The 21312-nt window shown below is 42.2% G+C and overlaps 1 protein-coding gene across 1 annotated transcript in view; it reads right to left on the reverse strand.

The window, feature by feature from the left end:
• Positions 1–953: 953 nt before the first annotated feature.
• The window catches only part of HMCN1 (hemicentin 1), a 302818-nt gene continuing 282459 nt past the window's right edge, over positions 954–21312 (reverse strand). The window contains exons 97-106 of the mRNA XM_075616900.1: positions 19451–19688; positions 18757–18819; positions 17459–17578; positions 14300–14434; positions 13702–13815; positions 13491–13616; positions 8287–8415; positions 6268–6387; positions 4634–4760; positions 954–2572 (exon numbers count right to left, since the gene is read on the reverse strand). Of these exons, the coding sequence (XP_075473015.1) occupies positions 2206–2572; positions 4634–4760; positions 6268–6387; positions 8287–8415; positions 13491–13616; positions 13702–13815; positions 14300–14434; positions 17459–17578; positions 18757–18819; positions 19451–19688 (1539 nt within the window). The 3' untranslated portion in view covers positions 954–2205. The remainder of the gene's footprint in view (positions 2573–4633; positions 4761–6267; positions 6388–8286; positions 8416–13490; positions 13617–13701; positions 13816–14299; positions 14435–17458; positions 17579–18756; positions 18820–19450; positions 19689–21312) is intronic.

Genomic DNA, 21312 nt, shown 5'->3' on the forward strand with positions numbered 1-21312 from the left:
CAAAATGGAAGTTGGGCTTTAAATTGTACATAAAAATAGTAGACCCAAAGTCAAATCATTTTCTAAGAACATACTGCGCTGCCAAACTGCATCAATCAAACTTATCAGAACCAGAAACGCTGTGTCCTTTACTAGAATGTATTGCAGTATATATGTTTGTTATAATTTAAAAAGAAATATATATATTTGGTATCAAAGATTAAAAACATTTCTGTAACAGGAGAAATTAAATCAGAGAGGAAATAATTAATTACCTAAAAGTTCATGAGATACAAAGCATGTTAATATACTTTGGCTCACACACTGACGGGTGTAAGTTTTAGCACGCCCTAGCGCCCAAATTAATGTAAGTCCACAGGTGCTAAAGCTTAGCACCCTCTAGTTAATAAGGGCATTTGGGGACTATTTAAAAGGAATAGTTTTTTTGCTAATTAATTAGGAGTGTGTATTGCGTTAAAAAATGTGATTTCTCAGCTAAAACCATTAGCGGCACACGTTGGTGTCATTATTCAGGTTCTCCCTGCACATTTAGCACGTGTTTTCTTTTCATGGTGTGACATGTCCATACATAGAAACCCAGGAAGAACGGGTTTTGAGTTTGTCTTTTACATCATGAAAAACTTGACAGATAATTTTGACGCCTTTATGGAGTACAAAAGTGGCGCATTGTTGAAACTTATTATTGCATATCATTCACATATGTGCGCCAGCGACAACATATAAACTGTGCCTCCGCAGACAACATCTAAACCCCGCCTCCTCCAACATCTAAACCCCGCCTCCACCGACATCTAAACCCCGCCTCCACCATCTAAACCCCGCCTCCACCGACATCTAAACCCCGCCTCCACCGACATCTAAACCCCGCCTCCACCGACATCTAAACCCCGCCTCCACCGACATCTAAACCCCGCCTCCACCGACATCTAAACCCCGCCTCCACCGACATCTAAACCCCGCCTTCACCGATAATATCTAAACTCCGCCTCCACCGATCACATCTAAATTCCACCTCCACCGACATCTAAACACCATGAAAGAATAACAGAAAAAGAAAAAAAGCAAATCCCATAAGGCGAGATTCACAGAAACTCCATAACGGGCACTCAGAGTGGGTGAAAGTACTAAAGTAATTAAGTAAATAACCAATGATGAAACATAAGAGACAAATGTAGCAAAAACACTAAGAAACACATAAATGGACCATCTCCCGAGAACTAAAGTAACACAAATAATAATGCCGTCAGCAGTCCACTATGGGGTACTCTATTGTAAGATATAGTAATCTAGTGGCATGTCTTGCAGTATCCATAAGGTCCAGAAGGGGTTAATGAACAGCCTCTCCTGAAACATAGGATCACTGTACGGTCAGCAACAAAGGAGGAAAAAATATGTAATTAAACCTCTAAATAGGGTAAATGAAAACTCAGAGAAATATCACAGAATATAAACATGATAAAGCCTGGTGGAATGAATTGGAGCAGAAGCAATGCAAAAAGTGGAACTAAGCAGAAGGTTATACTCTCAAGTACTCTAAGTACAAGTATCAAATAGTGGTGGTAACTTGATACATAGCATCAACAAGAGAAGTAGCAAAGTAGCAGCAGCAATAATAGAGACAAACTTCTAGCGTGCAGTATATCAATGATGATACAGTCTCCTCTATAGGATACACTGTTTCTCTATATACATTAGGCAGCACAAACCCAGACAAACCCAAACTCCACCTCCATCGCTAAAGTGGAAAAAAAAATTCCGCGTGAAAAAAAGCTGCACACATTGGCGCCCAGATGCAATTTGGTATTCTTCTTTGCGTCAGTTTAATGACAAGACTACTTTTAGCGCTGTTTTATACATATGACTTAATTTCATTACATTTTTTTTTTTTTTTACAGTTTTTCTGAAAACCAAAACTTTCTCCCACTCTCAAATGTATATTGTGGGTTGATACTGCAAAAGAGTTAATTATATCACATACTTATTTAAAATCTATAAATGACATACACATTTGTGGACTGTAAATTACCATTTTAATTATTACATTTTTAACTTGATAACGTCTGTCACATTCAAGAACAATATTATTCAATATTCCTAGTATATTATAAAGAAAACTACCTTGGCATAACTTTCAAGTATTGATGTAGTGGTATCCGAGAGTAGCATAAAAATAATAAGTATCCTTTTAACAAACACTATTCTGTCTTAGTAAGGATATGGAGACACAGCAATATAAACAATAAAGGTTGTCTGATATTCAATGGTTTTATCAACACTGTAAGACAGAGCCTTCACTTTCATCCGATAGGTCTCCGACTTTCGGAGAGGTCTAGTGGTGAAGACGACCCCCTTCAAGTTTTCTTCCCGGATTGAAAAAGGAACGGATGGATCTTCTTCAATGATTAGAAATGTTGTTCTCGGATGTAATATGTCCTCCTGTGTATACGCCACTAGTCGGATTAAATCTCGATTGGCCGCGATCCCGAACGGAAGGGAGACGAGTTTGTATTGCAAGGCGTAGGGGCTCAGACCACACTCCAGATCATTTGCTGCACAGTTCTTCAAACAATACCTGGAGTTGAGTAAAAACACATTCATCTTGTCAATATTAAAGCGACCACTCGCGGTGTGTGCACAGGTCTATGGAAAGCACAAATAGGACAGGACAGCATAAAACAAGATGGAAGCAGGAAGCAGAGACAGGGAGAAGAGCTGCCAGATGCCGGGTAAGTGCGGCGTGCTGTTGCCGCTGCCCCACCGGGTCTGGGAACGCTGGGAGAGTTCTCAGCTTTCCCCCTCCGGCGGATGCGGTACCACCACACACACAAAAAAAAAAAAAAAAAGATCCCGTTTATAACCGGGTGGCCCCCGAGGACCGCGCTATAACAGGGTTAAGCGTATATATATATATGTGTATATGTATGTATGTGTGTATATATATATATATATATATATATATATATATATATTGTATGTGTATATATATGTACAGCTCAACCCCGTTATAAGGTGATCCCTTACAACGCGAATCTGCTTATAACGCGATGCAAGCGTGGCTCCCAATTTTCGCATTTATGAATACTTTACAACACGATTATTGGCATCTTACACTGGCGACACACTTTATTCGAGCTCGGCTAGTCCCACGAATTCGGGTATACCCGGGTGTATTGAGGTTTGTGACTGTTTTCTGCCTGAGTGCATTGGGTTATTTTCAAGCAAGGGATTGAAGCATTTTATTCCCGCTGGCTGCAATACTGCATAGTATATATATATATACTGCATTACAATTCATGAATTTATGCCATCTGGTAGACACGCGAAGCATTGCAGCCTATTAAATCCTAATCATTATCATTTAACAGATCAGCCGCCCGTCAGCCAGGCATGAACCCAGGCTGGGAAGGCAAACGCAACGGGGTCTGTCAGAGGTGAGGAGCGGCGCATTCCAGGTATCTGCCAGGTACATACTGGGTATTTGCTCGAATAAAGTGTGTCGGTGCAGTAAATACTTTATTGCATACAGTTGTACATTATTTCTAACGCGATCCGCTTATAACGATGTGATTCTTTGGACCCCAAGCACAGGGTTATAAGGGGCTTGAGGTGTGTGTGTGAGTGTGTGTGAGTGTGTGTGTAGCCTGTGACAATGTTTAATTCTGCATTCTTGCCTAAACTGGCAATCGTGTGGGGCTCCTGCTATAAATCTGTAAAATCCTGATTGTGTGCCTAATGAAATGGCCGCTTTCTGGCTTTGTGTTGCAGTCTTGTGAGATGCTGCAGCTGATATGTAACATTATATTACTAAGTCTAACACATTATTGTTACAGCTTTCAGAGTAATAGAAAGTCTGTTGTTTGGAACACAGCAACAGATCTGTTTGTGATACTTTGTTGCCAAAGTGCAGAGCTCAAAAAGGTGTGTGCCAGAGCCTGTTTCAAAAGAGGAAGTGGATATGACTTTCTAAATTGTTGTTGTAGCAACCAAAGGATGCTGCGTACATTAACAAAATCTTAACTGGAATTAGGGGGGGACTTATTTTGTTTCTCTGGAAATCAATTACAAATGGCATTTCTTCGGGGCACATGAAAGCGGAGTGTTTATCAATAAATTGCTTTCTGTGTCTTTAACCTACACTGACTTTATCAGCGTGCACATAAAGATAGGGATGAGGGAAGAAGTGGCAACATCTTTATTGTAATGTTAGTTTAGCCCGAGGACAAATAAATCATCCTTAATTTCGGAAGACACAAAAGCAGCCAGATCTTTGCATGGTTAAATCTGTTGAAGGATGGCTGTCAATTACATTGTGAAATTCTTTACAAAATGATGTTTCTAGATCAGTTATTTGGGGTCACACCTTTTAGTGAAGAGTATACTTAAAAACATAATCTGTCATCTTCTAAATGGATACCAAAGAATCTTACATTACCTAATGAATTCATACAGAAATATCTGTCTGCACAGTACCCGCTAACGCTATATCGCGGGATCACGGGAACGTAATTTCCCCTATTACTTTTGGCATAATGTTTGCTTGAATGGAGCATTTGAAATACCCGTAAAACGTGTTAGCAGGAACAGCGCCACGTAAGCCACCACATCTGTATTTAATAATGACAATATATCATACCCAGAAAGGGAGTCCCGCAGGTAATTAGGTGGGCACGGGGTGTCGATGCACTGGTAGCTTCCTCTCATGTTGAAGCACATGCGATTCACCCCGCATTGAATATTTTGCTCCAAACATTCATCAGTATCTGTTTGTAGAAAGGTTGGGTAACATGAATTGCTCATCATTTAGATATAGAAATACATGAACATTACTTACTTATCATGAACGGCTTAAAATAAATGTGTTGTAACTCAAACGTATGTAATAAGAAAGTGTGTGGGGGAGTAGCAATCTCAGCTGGCCTCACTGAAGGTTTAATTCATCACAGCTGAGATCTGAGCTAAATATCAAGCGTTTTCCAGTCTCCTTCTCTAGCTGCCAAATCAGAATCCACCACCGACCTCCTCCACTTATATCCTCTTCTCTTTAGTATGGGCCTCATACTCGCCATCCTACTCATTCTATACGCAGTAGTAAAGCCAATGTTCCTAATTCAATGCATCGTTACAAAATCATTATGATCATTACCTACGTATACAGGCGACAATTAAATTAGAGAGCATTAGATAACTCATGTGATTGTTTCTTTCTCTCTTTTATGAATAAAGCACGTTATGGCTTTATATGAAGATGAGCTTAAGTAAGATGTTATTTAGCCGTATTTAGGCACATATTTACTAAGCATGGCCATAAAGCCTCGGCCATGGTTATTGCTGGCGGGCGGAGGTGCGCTGAGGCTGAGGGAAAGCGGGTGCTTTCCCTGGCCTTAGACAGCGCGCTATCCATGGGCGTGTGGGGGCGTGTCGGCGGGCCAGTGACGTCACGGAGCTGGTTCGCCCTCATTGGGCGAACCGCTCACGTGACCGGCCCTGCGCTCTGGCAAGCGGGAAAATGTAAAATTTTCCTAAGACCTACGCTTCCGCGCTTGCGGAACCGTAGGTGAGCCCCTACTAAAGCCGCTCTCATTGCGGCTGTAGGGGCTCAGTGTCGAGCGGAAGCGCGCCTCAGCCCGCGAGCACTATCCATGGACGCGGCCTAAGACTTTCCAGCACTAGAAGATGCCTAACAGCACATTTGCTTGAATGGGTCATACAAGGTCTTCCGGCACCAGAAGGTGTCTTCTGGAATAGCACTTCGTAGTAAATATGTGCCTACAAATGCAGCCACCAGTATTAGAAGTCTTGCCTGAAAAATTCTGGGGCAGTCTCACAGTAAATGTCTCAACATTTCGGTGAGATTCTTAATGGCCCATCGGATTACCACAGCAGGGATCCCTGCAGTCCCATATCAGTTTGAATGGGACTGCAGGGATCCCCCGCTGTGCTAATCCGATGGGCCATTAAGAATCTCACAGAAATGTTGAGGCATTTACTGTGAGACTGCCGCAGAATCTACCAGAATCTCCCAGGTACAAGTGTTCTAATACTTGTGGCTGCATCTGTAAATACAGCCAGAATAACATCTTGCTTAATGAGCTTATTTTCCTATAAAGCCATAAAGTGCTTAATTCATAATTCCCTTTCTGTATTGTTTTCCAGCAGATGAACAATTCAAAATGTTAATTCTTATAGGGAATAACAATTTCCTCAAAAGTAAACCAAAAGCTTACACCCTAAATAAACTGTATGCACAAAAAGAAATGTCCCGCATACCTTGGCATGACTTTCCATGGGACATGAGATAATAACCGGATGGACAGAGGCACTGATAACTTCCCAGATTATTTTGACATTCATGTTGACACACATCCTGCTTTTCACATTCATTGATATCTGTAAAATAAATTAAGTAAAAACGTATATTCATTTTGGAAAACAGGCCAAATCCAGTTCCCCAAGCCCATTGTTAATGGTTTTATATTTGACTCTTCTGTTTTGTTTTCCCTTCACCTTAACGCTTCTGCTAAATCTTGCTGCTTCTTTCTCCACATCATTACTGAAACACAACCTTTTCTCTGTTTTTCTACTATTCAAATGTTAATGCATGCCCTCCTTCTCTCCCATGTAACTACTGCAACATTCGACACTTACTGGCCTCCCAGCTTTCTACTCTTCAATCTATTCAGATTGCTTCTGCGAGGATAACCTCAGTCTCCTCTCCATCAGCTTCTGCTGCTGTCCTCCTGAAAACTCTCTGTTGGCTCCATATTAGAGATGAGCGAATGTGTCAAAATTTGATCTGCAAAATATTTGCAGAGATTTTTTGGCAAAATTCAATTCAGAGATGAATGTTTGAGTGGGCAGATGAAGGATTAACCTACGGCCTAACGCCAATGGTCAAGTACCACATTATTGTCAATTCTCTTTACAATGTTGTAAACTCTATATTTTGATTACAACTATACACTCATATACTTGTGTTGTCAACTATATTGGCGGTCATAAGTTGGTAATATTATATAGTACCTATGTGTTTTTTTACCGCAGGTTTAACCTATAAAGATTATCTTTATTTCCAACGGGGCTACCATTATATTAAGTCTAATATCTACAGCACTGTTCTCAGCATATCATCTATCTGTGGATGTTTTACTGACATAGGGGCACTAGATAACCCCTCCAATTCGGAAGGCGTATATTCTGGATACCAATTGATACTGCAATACTAGCACTCTATTAGGATATCCTACTTATCTATGGTTGGCAGTAATCATTTGGCCCTCATTGGGGATTTTTAAATATGACTGTAAATCAATCACACTTGCGTCGTTGGATAATAAAACGTTATTATTTTCTATATCTTTTATATTAGTGCTACATATGAGGTGTATTATATACCATCTATTAGAATATTGGAATTCCTGATTTATTAAATCATGGTAATATGATACTAAACTACTGATGCAGCCACAAGTATCCGAACACTTGCCTGGGAAAATCTGGGGCAATACCCCAGTAATGCTGCAACATTTCTGTGACATTTCTGCAGACAGACTAATGGCCCATCGGATAAACACAGCGGGGGTCCCTGGCAGTCCCATTCAAACTCCCCTCGGGAGGGAGCTACAGGCAAGCAGGAAATTCAATGTGGCCAATGGGAATTGTACCTACGGGGAGGAGACCTGGCAACGGTTCCCCTGGCCAGTCCCATACCCCCTGTGGGGTAGGCGCCGCAGCATCTCGGAGAACAAAGGCTCTGCACCGCTGAAAACCAGTTCCTGGACCTGAGTCACAGCACTTCCCCGCTCAACATTATCCAGGTACTCAAGCCGCTCCCAAGCTCTGCCACGAACTGGCAGAGGCATTTCTCTGTATTCAGCCCAGCTAAGTGAATTACTGTGTCTGCACACAGAGAAATACTAGCAACACAACGACCATTGCTGGCTACACTACCACAGGGGAAAAAAGTGTTTTTATACAATCCCAGATCCGCAAGACACACAGTTTCCCCCTTTCAGATATCACACAGTGATAAAGATCTCTTCTGGAAGCGGTTACACAAAATACATAACATACAGGCCAAATGAGCCTCACAGAGTCGGCCATTACACACGGCATTGGGGCAGGAAGTCGGGCTTCACCTTTATTATGTGAGGCTGGCTGTACTCTAAATCTAGGTATCCACAGAGGAAGGGTTTATATTTGGTTACATAGTACAGATTTTTTTATGAAGACTAAAATTATTCAATATATACATCAAGGTAAAAGTATTAATTTTATTATTATACGTACCCACACATGGTTTTCCATCACCTTCTGACCTGTACCCCCTGGGACAAACACAAAGGTAACTGCCGTGTGTATTCTCACATATCTGGTTATATCGGCACCGATGTGAGGTATCTCTGCACTCATTGATATCTGAGAAAAACAGAACAAAGAGTCTTTTTTTTAATTACAGATTCATTCCATTTTTCCTTCTTGAGACCTTTAACATACTCTTCACATTCTCTTTATTAAATCGTCCAAAATGGTGTTCTACAGGAACTGCCGGAAATAAGCAAGTCTAGGGAGGCCTAAATTAAGCAATGGGTTAGCATGGACTCACCACACAATTTAGGCTAAAAAAGTCATAAATGTGAACATCTCCTTTTCTCTGTGTCTGCTGAAGTGAAGCATATCTGCTACTTCTATTTATATGTTTGGATAATGATGGCTTCATGATCACTATACAGTCAATAGGCAAAACAATTCATACCTTGTTTTGAGGATTGACAAACTGTGTTAGAAGCAAAAGACCTTAGATAAATGTAGCACCCTTAGGGTATGCTAGAATATTTGGCCCTAGTCAGTTCTCGTCCCTAGGGGAGTAAGGGTTTAAATCTCTGTTAGGCCCTTGTATGTTGCATATTCTCATATAACATATTTTGTGTATCAATTTACAGGTCAGTTATCTAGCCACGCCTTGTTTCTAGAAGTTGCTAGAAGAGTTACCCTGTGTATGGGGATGGCTCTGGGTAAATAAGCCCACCCTTTAATTTGTTCAGTGACTGAGGCAAAGGTTATATAAAAGCAGGGTTCAGCCATTTTGCCTCAGATCCCAGGAAGAACCAGAGGAGGGGATCTCACCTGCAAATATGTTTATAGTAAGTAACTAGGAAAAAACCCTTTGTTATTTTCCAGTGAGAGAAAGTCACTAATAAAATTATACAGGATCCCCCTATATCGCCCTTAGACGCGTCATCCCCACAAGAGAGGATGGCAAGGCACTCCATCATAGGGTCCTTAGTGTTGGGTCGTTTAAAGCACGGGTGCGCAATCTTTTTCCCCTGCGCCCCCCTGCCAGCTCTCCCCCACTCCTTCTCGCGCCCCCCCCCCCTCCTTACCTTGGCTATGGCGTTCTGTCATGGTTACGCGTCTCCAGAAGCTGTCTGAGCCAAGGTAAGTAAAGTTTACAGAGGCCTTCGACACTTCCCCGGCATTTAATTTAATGCCTTCGAAAACCGCTCGGGGCCTCTGTAAACCCCGCGCCTCCCAGTTTGCACACCCCTGCTTCAGAGCAGGCCTGCACAACATACGGCCCTGCGGCGCGCGATGACTCCGGCCGGGCGCCAGTTAATTAATTAATTAATTAAATAAATAAAAATAATATAAAAAAAGTTTAAAAAAATGGCGGCGATTCCCCGCGGTCCCGGTGCACATGCGCTGGGCCCCCTCCCCCCCCAACGTGGGATGGAGGGGGAAGTAACAGCCAGCTCCTCCTGCGGCCTGCTTCCCACCGCTTCCCTCCGCGGCCAGCTTCCCGCGTCCCCCGAGCTCACCTCCCTTTGCCCCCCCCTATGAGCTCACCTCCCGTGCCGCCCCCCCCCTCCTCCGAGCCCGACCGCCCCCCCCCCCGAGCCCACGCCCCCCTCCCGTCCTGGGCAGCTACCGCAGGGATATCGGGGGGGCAGGAGGGGAAACGTCCGACGGCAAGCTGCACCCACCCAGTCAAGGTAAGTCACTGTCACCCAGTCACTGTCACCCACCCAGTCACTGTCACTCAGTCACTGTTACCCAGTCACTGTAACACTGTCACCCAGTCACTGTCACCCAGTCACTGTAACACTGTCACCCAGTCACTGTAACACTGTCACCCAGTCACTGTCACTCAGTCACTGTTACCCAGTCACTGTAACACTGTCACCCAGTCACTGTCACCCAGTCACTGTCACCCAGTCACTGTAACACTGTCACCCAGTCACTCTCTCCCACCCAGTCACTCTCTCCCACCCAGTCACTCTCTCCCATCCAGTCACTCTCTCCCACCCAGTCACTCTCTCCCACCCAGTCACTCTCTCCCACCCAGTCACTTCCACCCAGTCACTCTCTCCCACCCAGTCACTGTCACCCACCCAGTCACTGTCACCCACCCAGTCACTGTCTCCCACTCAGTCACTCTCTCCCACTCAGTCACTCTCTCCCACTCAGTCACTCTCTCCCACTCAGTCACTCTCTCCCACTCAGTCACTCTCTCCCAATCACTGTCACCCAGTCACTTTCACTGTCTCCCACCCAGTCACTGTGTCCCACCCAGTCACTCTCTCCCAGTCACTGTCACCCACCCAGTCACTGTCACCCAGTCAGTCACTGTATCCCACCCAGTCACTGTCTCCCACCCACCCAGTCACTCTGTCCCACCCAGTCACTCTGTCCCACCCAGTCACTGTCTCCCACCCAGTCACTGTCTCCCACCCAGTCACTCTCTCCCACCCAGTCACTCTCTCCCACCCAGTCACTCTCTCCCACCCAGTCACTCTCTCCCACCTAGTCACTCTCTCCCACCCAGTCACTGTCTCCCACCCAGTCACTGTCTCCCACCCAGTCACTCTCTCCCACCCACCCACCGCCAATCAGCCACCCACCGCTATTCACCCACCCACCATCATTCATCCAACTGTCATTCACTCACCCAGTCACTGTCATTCACCCACTCACTCACTCACCCACCCAGGCAGGCAGTCACATGTCTTTTGTTGAAAATATAAAAATAAACAGGTTGCATTGTAATGTTTTTTTCTGTATCACAATAAGAAAACAGTTAAGTAAAAGTTGCGCTCTAAAAGATATTTTTTCGTGGTAGGTGCACTATGGGTTTGGGGGGGGGGGGGTGGCAGGGGTGCCCTGCTCCTTTCATTTGTCCCAGGCCCCATGATTTCTGTTGGCGGCCCTGTGGGTGATGTGAGGTGCAGGGGGGGAGAGGGTGATGGGTGATGGGAGGTGCAGGGGGGGGTCATTGGAGGTGCAAGGGGGGGTGATTTGAGGTGCAAGGGAGGGTGATTTGAGGTGCATGGGGGTGATTTGAGGTGCATGGGGGTGATTTGAGGTGCATGGGGAGAGATTTGAGGTGCATGGGGAGTGGTTTGAGGTGCATGGGGGGTGATTTGAGGTGCAAGGGGGGTGATTTGAGGTGCAAGGGGGTGATTTGAGATGCAGAGGGGTCATTGGAGGTGCAAGGTGGGTGATTTGAGGTGTATGGGGGTGATTTGAGGTGCAAGGTGGGTGATTTGAGGTGCAAGGTAGGTGATTTGAGGTGCAAGGGGGGTGATTTAAGGTGCAGGGTGGGGTCATTGGAGATGCAAGGGGGGTGATTTGAGGTGCAAGGGAGGGTGATTTGAGGTGTATGGGGGTGATTTGAGGTGTATGGGGGGTGATTTGAGGTGCATGGGGGTGATTTGAGGTGCATGGAGGGTGATTTTAGGTACAAGGGGGTGATTTGAGGTGCAAGGGGGGTGATTTGAGGTGCAAGGGGGGTGATTTGAGGTGCAGGGGGGTTATTGGAGGTGCAAGGGGGGTTGATTTGAGGTGTATGGGGGGTGATTTGAGGTGCATGGGGGGTGATTTGAAGGGCAGGGGGGGTGATTTGAGGGGCAGGGGGTGATTTGAGGGGCAAGGGGGGTGATTTGAGGGGCAAGGGGGAGAGTGATGTGAGGTGCAAGGGGGGAGAGTGATGTGAGGTGCAAGGGGGAGAGTGATGTGTGGTGCAAGGGGGGAGAGTGATGTGAGGTGCAAGGGGGGAGAGTGATGTGAGGTGCAAGGGGGGAGAGTGATGTGAGGTGCAAGGGGGGAGAGTGATGTGAGGTGCAGGGGGGAGAGCGATGTGAGGTGCAAGGTGGGTGAGGGATGTGAGGTGCAGGGGAGTGTGATGTGTGTGCTGTGCAGGGGAGTATTGTGTGTTTGATGTGGAGGGGGAATATTATGTGTGTGGGTGAGGGGGAGAGATAGATGGGGAGTATCGCAAAGGTTGATAGTGAGGGGTTCTGGGGGAGATATGAGGATGATGATGAGGGGTGTTGGGGGAGATATGGGGATGATGATGATGAGGTGCTGGAGGAGAGATGATGATGGTGATGATGATGATTTTACCCGTGCAGCCCAATTTTTTTTTCTTGGAGCAGTTCGGCCCTTCTCACTTTACGAGTTGTGCAGGCCTGCTTTAGAGTATCATCTCATAGCTGCCAGAAGGGATAGGTTCTCAGCGGTCCTCAAAAGAGGGGAGCAGAAGCTATGTCAGGGGGATAGGGTGGGTTTCCTCAAACGCGAGGGCTCCCTGCCAACGGGTCCCAGTGGAAGTGGTGGGAACAGCCACATTTATGTATGTATGTCTTTATTTATATAGCGCCATTAATGTACATGGCGCTTCACAGCAGTAATATACGTGACCATCATATAAATAACAAATAATACAAATAACACATAAAGGGTAGAAGTGCTTCAGACATAAAAGTAACATTTAGGAAAAGGAGTCCCTGCTCCGAAGAGCTTACAATCTAATTTGTTGGTAGGAAGAATGTACAGAGACAGTAGGCGGGCGTTTTATCCAGGCTGTGCAAGGCCTTATCAATGACAATGAAGAAAGGGAAAGTATGTGCCTCTTTGGGGAATGCTGTGTGAGCCTCCCAAGGAAGAAGTCCTGTTTTTAAATAAAGTGTATAAAAGTTCTTGGCGCCCTTTATCTTTTTACTCATCATCAAGAGCCTGGACCTTCAGCACCCTGAGAGAACAAGGAAAACGGCTGAGCACCTGCACTCCCACAAGCAACAGATATTCGGGACTGTTTATTTTCAGTGTGACCCCCCTTTCCCTTAGCCGGAGGAGGGGGGGGTTTATTCGTGATGCAATCGTTTGCAAAATCATCTGAAAAATATATATTTAAAAAATATATCAATCAGCTAAATGTAACCTGTTGATCATTTGAATGCCATTATATTTGTTTTCTAATCTCGATGCCACAAGGAAATAAAGAGAGATGCCAAGGTGACAAGGAGCCGACACTGGGACCAGGCTCCCTCACTTCAGTCAGTATCATTGTTTTCGGAGTTAGTGCCGTTACTCACTGAACCACTCCTTCAGCCGGGGTCCGTGTTAGTTCACTTTGGTCCTAGGAAGGACTAACACTTTAATTAACATCCAAATGACAATATTGATGGTTAAAAAAAAAAAAGAAGAAAACTCACCGACACAGGATCCGTTTTCTGCTCCCATCAATCCCCGGGGACACAAATCAACGCATTTATAACTACCACGTGTGTTTTTGCAAAGCTGGTCTGGTCTGCATACACTCTGGCGACACTCATTCAAATCTTAAACAAACACCATAAGAATACATTAATTTCATCACACGTTTCACATGTAGAGACTTCAATGTTTTCATATTTAAAGTTATACCGAAACATCTTCTTCCTTTTAGTTGAAAACCTGCATCGCATTCGCAGTGGAAACCTCCTATACTATTAAGGCAGCGCTGATGACAAGGGTTCGGTTCTTGGCATTCGTTAATATCTGAGGGGGAAAGAAGCAACAAAAATGATTATGGCTATTAAATGTCACTAGAATAACTACGTCACTGATTCATAAAATAAGGGTTAGCCATTATTTACAGAGGATGTGAAAGGTTGAGCTGCATTTAGTCCCAGAGTCCGGTGCATCAAGAAACCACAGTATGAATAACAGCAATTGGTCCACAGGAGTGGTGTATAACACTGTGAGGCAGGAGTCTTGTGGAATCAGCAAATCTTTGAGTGTGTGAGCAAGTCATTACCACTGTGAGCCTGTCAGCAAAAAATGCAACTTAACCCTGTGCAGGGTGGATTCACGCCGTCGCTGGTACCCCGTGAAGGACTATGAGCGGTACCCAACAACACCAGCCCCAAAGGTATGTGCAGATGCAGAATCCACTGGCATGATGAACAGCATAACAATAAAAAAGGAAAATGAAAAAAACACTAAAAACATTCACAAAATATTAAATAAGTTAAAGACATACCTTCACAATTCAGTTCATTGGAGGCGGTTTTGAACCCAGCGCTACACTTCACAACGCACAGATAAGACCCAATGGTGTTTTTACACTCTTGATTTTTACGGCAGAGAGATTCTTCCAATGTACATTCATCAATGTCTACAAGAAAACGCAACCTGGCCATTAAAAAACTCACATTATTTGCAACTATTTATAGTTTTTGAGATAAGAGTTATTTGTGTACAGAATTCTTCTTATCCCACAAATATACATGCACTTAATAAAACCTCCAACAAGCACATTTTGCTAATTGTGCTATGTATATTTATGGCGCTATATAAATAAAGACATACAATACAATACAATTGAACAAGTGTACATGAAATCCAAATTCTTAGTAACAAAGTAGTTGACAATGTTATGAAAAAAAGACAGATATCAATTGTGTTGAATCTTCTCCTTAATTCTACATTAGAATTGAGGGACTTATACTATATTAGTATTGATACAGAAGAAAGAAAACTAAAAAAAACACTGCAACATATGTCAATTATAGGGAGAAAAATCTTACTGACTTATATTTATAGCAATCGGGTGGCTCAATTGATAATAATAATTATTATAATTTATAACATGCAACAAATTCCACAGTGCAGAAAAACACAAATATTGTATTGTATGTCTTTATTTATATAGCGCCATAAATATACATAGCGTTTCACAGTAGTAATACATGTTGTAATCATATAAATAACAAATAAAATAAATAACAGGTCATGGGAATAAGTGCTTCAGACATAAGAGTAACATTAAGGAAGAGGAGTCCCTGCTCCGAGGAGCTTACAATCTAATTGGTAGGTAGGAGAACGTATAGAGACAGTAGGAGGGAATTCTAGTAAGTGCATCTGCAGGGGGCCAAGCTTTATGTATCATGTGTCCAGGATTATCCACAGTACTATTCATATGCTTCTTTAAGCAAATGTGTCTTAAGGTGGGTCTTAAAGGTGGATAGAGAGGGTGCTAGTCAGGAATTGAGGGGAAGGGCATTCCAGAGGTGCGGGGCAGTCAGTGAGAAAGGTTTAAGGCGGGAGAGGGCTTTAGATACAAAGGGGGTAGAAAGAAGACATCCTTGAGAAGACACTGCAAGAGTCGGGATGGTGCATAACGAGAAATTAGGGCTGAGATGTAAGGAGGGGCAAATGAGTGTAAAACTTTAAAAGTGAGGAGGAGAATTGAGTGTGAGATGCGGGATTTGATCGGAAGCCAGGAGAGGGATTTCAGGAGGAGAGACACGGAGACAGATTTAGGAAAGAGTAGAGTGATTCTGGCAGCAGCGTTTAGGATAGATTGTAGGGGAGACAGGTGAGAGGCAGGAAGGCCGGACAGCAGGAGGTTGCAGAAATCGAGACGGGAGAGAATGAGGGCCTGAGTCAGAGTTTTAGCAGACGAGTAACAGAGGAAAGGGCGTATCTTTGTGATATTGCGGAGGAAAAAGCGACAAGTTTTAGAAACGTTTTGAATGTGAGAGGAGAATGTGAGAGGGGAATCGAGTGTGACCCCTAGGCAACGTGCTTGGGCTACTGGGTGAATGATCGTATTTCCAACAGTAATGTGGAAGGAGGTAATAGGGCCAGGTTTGGGAGGAAGTATAAGGAGCTCTGTTTTTGCCATGTTAAGTTTCAGTCGGCGGATGGCCATCCAGGATGATATTCCAGAGAGACATTCAGAAACGTTGGTCTGTATAGCAGGTGTAAGGTCAGGGGTTGAAAGTTAAATTTGTGTGTCAGCATAGAGGTGATATTTAAACCCAAAAGATGTGATTAGGTCACCTAGAGAGAGTGTGTAAAGAGAGAAGGGGTCCCAGGACAGAGCCCTGGGGTACCCCCACAGAGAGATCGATAGAGGAGGAGGAGATATATGAAATATATTTGTTATATACACTAGATGTAGCAGATTCCATTGTTCCCATAAATAACTCAGAACCCTTGAAGAAGAAACCTATGAAATAAAAAAAATAAAAAACTCTACACTATGTCATCTATGGAGAACTCTATGTTGGTTCTCTGAAAGATACCACAACCTACAGCGAGTCTACATTACCCCACATAACACAACCTATTATAGTTACATTTATTCAAGTCTTTCAAAAGACTTGAATCCTTGTCCTACAGAATACTAGTGCTTCTGGATACTAATGTCATGACATATGCAGCCTATCCCAGTTACATAGGTACATTGTAGATGAGGTTGAAAAAAGACATACTGTACATCCATCAAGTCCAACCTATGCTAAATTTAGATGACAGATACTTTATCCTATATCCGTACTTACAATATATTGATCCAGAGGAAGGCAAACAAAAAAACCAGAGTGAAATATCATCCAATGATATCTCATAAGGGGAAAATAGATTCATTCCTGACTCCAAGAATTGGCAATCAGATTACTCCAGTTGGGTGGTATGACAAATGTCAGATATCTGAAACTATTCTGTTTGCTTTCCCAGAACTTAGATTTGAGGACTGTTTCTCCAGCATCCCTCTCTCCAAAATCCATCAAATGTTTTATTTCATTGTGATCTTTTCTGAATGACTTAAATCCTTCCATTTATGTCTGGTTACCAAGTAATATGGTACAGCAGTTGGCAAACGCAAGTTACTTGAATCGTCTCAAACTAATGCATTAAACTATAGCCAGTTCTACGTGTGGCCAGACACTAGAATGTGCGGGGATGGTGTCTGGGCTAACGGGCTTGAGGAGGACCTCTTTTGGTACCAAACCGGTATTGCCCCTAGTTACTAAGAACTGCTACTCCATAAGATACATAGCACTGCTTAGTAAGTATGGGCTTATGTACCAGACCAAGTTCAAAAGTAACCAGTGTTGTAAGGCACCTGCAAATTAGGAAAATTAAGCATGTTGCATGCACGTAAAAAACAAGAAACTTGGAATCAAGGTAAATTATCGTTAGAGAGAAACAAAAATGTGGTATCTCCAGAACCTTCTTGAGAACAAGAGGAAAAAGGTAGTTCAGAGATAGAGATAAAGGAAGACGCTAAGGACTAAGGTAGGAGAATGAGATCTCATGCAGAGAGGGATGGTGAGGAGATCGAGAAGAAGGTGGTTAAATTGCAGAAGGAAGGACTAGTGAAATGGTCATGCATAACTGAGGACCACGTTACCATGACATGTTCTTCCATCAGCTGACACCATCAGCCCTTTTGGACAAGAGCAATAATAACTCCCCATAAGATTATGGCATGAATGAGAGCATGGATTATGAGCGGCACATTCATCATCATCTGGAAGTGTTAAATGAAAAGCTGTTCATGGAAAACATTACTGGACAGAACATTTTTGGCAGAGCGTGTAGACACTATCATTCGAAAAATTAAAGAACAGTTGCAAAACAAAGTCGCATCAGAGTTTTCTAATCTATTTTATCTATTGTTTCATGGCGTCAGTTTAATATGACAAATCTCATAGTAACGTCTGTGCTACTGCAGCATTGTGAACTTTTTATTAAGAAGATAATAAAGATGGCATAAAATTTCGGGGGCCGAAACCCCTTCATCAATATAATTTTGTTGCTATAATTACAGTAGTGCTTCTGTTTTACTGATGCAACACATTTAGAATTTTGAACTCTGTTGATACAATACCATCTTATAAAATGTTCCCACACTGGGAAATTAAATGGATTCTGCCGTTCATATATATTATAAGGAGAGGTTGCCCAGATAATCCCTAATACCGACTCCGAAATTAACATGAGATTACAAATTATGACAGCATACAATACATTGAATGTTTTACCAATTACATTTAATTTTTTATATGATTGCTACATAAAAGGGCAGTCTCACGTCGAAAGTAAAAATAAACAAATAAACAATTTATCAGTGTCATCGCCTTCCTTTGGAAGATTTAATAAAGTAACTATTTTACTCATTTGAATCCTGTTAAAAATTAAATGAATGTCCCTTTTCTCTGGGTCTGCTCAAGTCCATCATATTAGATGTATGCTTAAAGTCTGTTTGACTAATGATGTGATTACTAAGCAAACAATGCACAAAGACAACTATTTACCTCTAATAACTGGCATACAGTGTTATATAAAAACAAATCGCCCACATTACCATCAGTTTATCATGGAAAAGTGAAAAAGTCAGAAAATTATTTAAACATACCTATACTAGTCAGGGATAGTAAAAGTGTCAATCAGCTACATTAAATCATATCAATCATGCCTTCGTTCACCTTCTTCCTAGGGGGACTGACCCTGTAAATGGTAATCGCTATTCCATTTTACATTTGACAAAACCTACTGATGTTACTGTGCATTCTCTATGATGCTCAGATAGTATTTTTCTCTTTAACCTTCACTGGCATAATTTAAGCTGTTTGAAAACTACCTCCAGTAATAAAATGACATTTTAACATGTTGTTCCATTTCACAAATACATTATTGATTTCTCACCGGCACAATAGGGTCCTGAGACATCAAAACTAAATCCAGAAGGACACTGGTTGCTCAAATCCCCTATAAAATAAACATCACAATCTTAATACATGTATAGGTAGGTTATTTACATGCAAACATCCTCTTTAAACATCATTACATACGGTATAACATTTCAGCTCTGAGTTACTAAGCTCGGTACAAACCACATTGGTTCATAAGAAGCGTTACTTTATTACATCTTGAATTATGTTGTGAGCATACAAAAGGGTTTCTCAAATGTTCCCATGTCATAGATCACTTCAGTGTTAGTAATCATTTGGAGCATTACAATTAGCTCTGTGCATCCACATGTTTAGTGCAGTTAGATTATGCTCAGACTGAGAGAGAGCTGTCTGAGCTTTGGGGCCTCTATTAAAATCTTCTGGGACCACTGGTGGTCCAGGGTGCAGTTTGATCAATTTAAAATGTTGTATTCCTGTGGCTCTCAGACTCCTTACCCGTATACTACATTTTTAGCCAAAATGTTGTAGACTTTGGACAAACCATCTAATATCTACTTTTATTAAATCTGTCTTCAAATGTAGCCATTGTGCAGTTGCTTGTGACCCTTAACCCAAACCCGGAACATACATACAGTATGTTGTTTTAGTTATTTATTTTATGTTGACTTCGTTGTGAGACTGGATAAGCCAAGCTCAACGATTTATACCTTTGGCGATAGAAGAATGGATTCTGAAAGTAAGAGATTCCTCTTGCTGGTCGTACTCTGCTTCTACAGAAGATGCATACAGGGTCTCCACTAAGAACGGCATTTTTCCTTGGACATGATCATAATCGATGGTGTGATTCCAGGTGTACGGAACACTAACCCCGTCCAAAGAAAACATTCTTGTTGAATAAGCATACAGCTGCCCAAGGCCTGTTTGCACATAATCTTCCGTGTAATCCTGAAATAAGAAACAGTATGATTGTAACAACGGCGGTCATTCATTTTCATTCAGGCAAACTCACATTATATCACATATATCCTTGATATGCTCCATTTGTGCTGTGTGGTTAAGTTCACCACTTAATAAAAAAAATCTTTTGAACGTCTATATAGCAATTTAAAATCTTCTTTATGGTTTAGCACTCCAGAGATATCTGTTAATATGTTTGACATTTTTAGGGATAAAACAAGATGGCTGCTATTTCCTCCCTAGGAAATAATGCTGATCTTTTAATGTGTACAATGTGATTTCCAAGCAGAACATATATATATATATAGATTCTTTTTCTAAACAATTTGCATTCCATTGTCTCTCAAAAGCTGTTTTTGATGGATTGCCACTTTAATGGATTGTATTTTAAATGTATTTATTGCTCCATGTGCTTCTCAAAATGCCACTTTACCAAGATCCATGTACTGATGAGATTGATGTGGAATTAATTACCCATGGAGACTGTGATAGCAGATACAATAAATTTGTTCAAAAAAATGGTTGGACATCTTTTTAGAAAGGAAAGGTATAGAGGGATATACCAAATAAGTATACATGGGAAGGATGTTGATCCAGGGATTAATCCGATCGCCAATTCTTGGAGCCAGGAAGGAATTTATTTTTCCCCTTACGAGATATCATTGGATAATGTGTCACTGGGGTTTTTTGTTTGCCTTCCTCTGGATCAATAAGCATAGATATAAGATAAAGTATCTGTTGTCTAAATTTAGCAAAGGTTGAACTTGATGGACGTACGTCTTTTTTCAACCTCATCTACTATGTAACTATGATAACGTGTCACATCACTTCACAAAGGTCCCGCAGCTAATGTGCAAATAAAGAATCTGTGAATGGTGACAATGTATATAAGGGCTGCTAATAATTCTGGTGTCAGCTCTTTATAGATTTATTCTTACAGTAATGTTTCACAAATATATTTGAATATATTAGGATATTAGAAATAATGGACATTATATATCAAGGCAAAAATCTCCACCAGATATTTCAGAGACAAAAAGTGCTATGATTTCAATAGGACTTTTTTTCTCTCAAATATCTTGGAGATTTTTTCCTTGATAATTAAGGGGATACATATGGGATTTTTTCTTTGATACATCTGGAGCAATATTATGATATAATATTATTGCAACACTTTTGCCTCGATATGTATCCACCATGGGTACGATTATTGTCTCGCTTTCTACTCCTGTCAGCTGCTAATGTGTAACGACATCCCACAGTATTTTTAGCAAATACAAAATTGAATATGTGGGAAACTTTCACAGGAGTTTGCAAACCACGTAAAATTTGCCCTCTTTTTTTACCAGCAAAACATTTTCCGGCCTAGTCAGAGTGTGCAAGCAACTCACCGAGCATTAAGCCAATGTGCTAATTGCAATTCTCTAAAATTACTAGATTCGATTGGTGCCGAGACTATAATTAGGACACACACCATGTTTCGCTGCCTGACAATATTTGGCTAAAATCTGGTTAAATTGCAAAATTATTATTCCTTTGAGACAAGGTGATTAATTAGTGATGTACCCGGTACCCTGCCATATTTAAAGTACCCGGAACCGGCCCAGGGCGC

This window comes from Ascaphus truei, chromosome 10, assembly GCF_040206685.1.
Source record: "Ascaphus truei isolate aAscTru1 chromosome 10, aAscTru1.hap1, whole genome shotgun sequence".
NCBI classification, from domain to species: domain Eukaryota; kingdom Metazoa; phylum Chordata; class Amphibia; order Anura; family Ascaphidae; genus Ascaphus; species Ascaphus truei.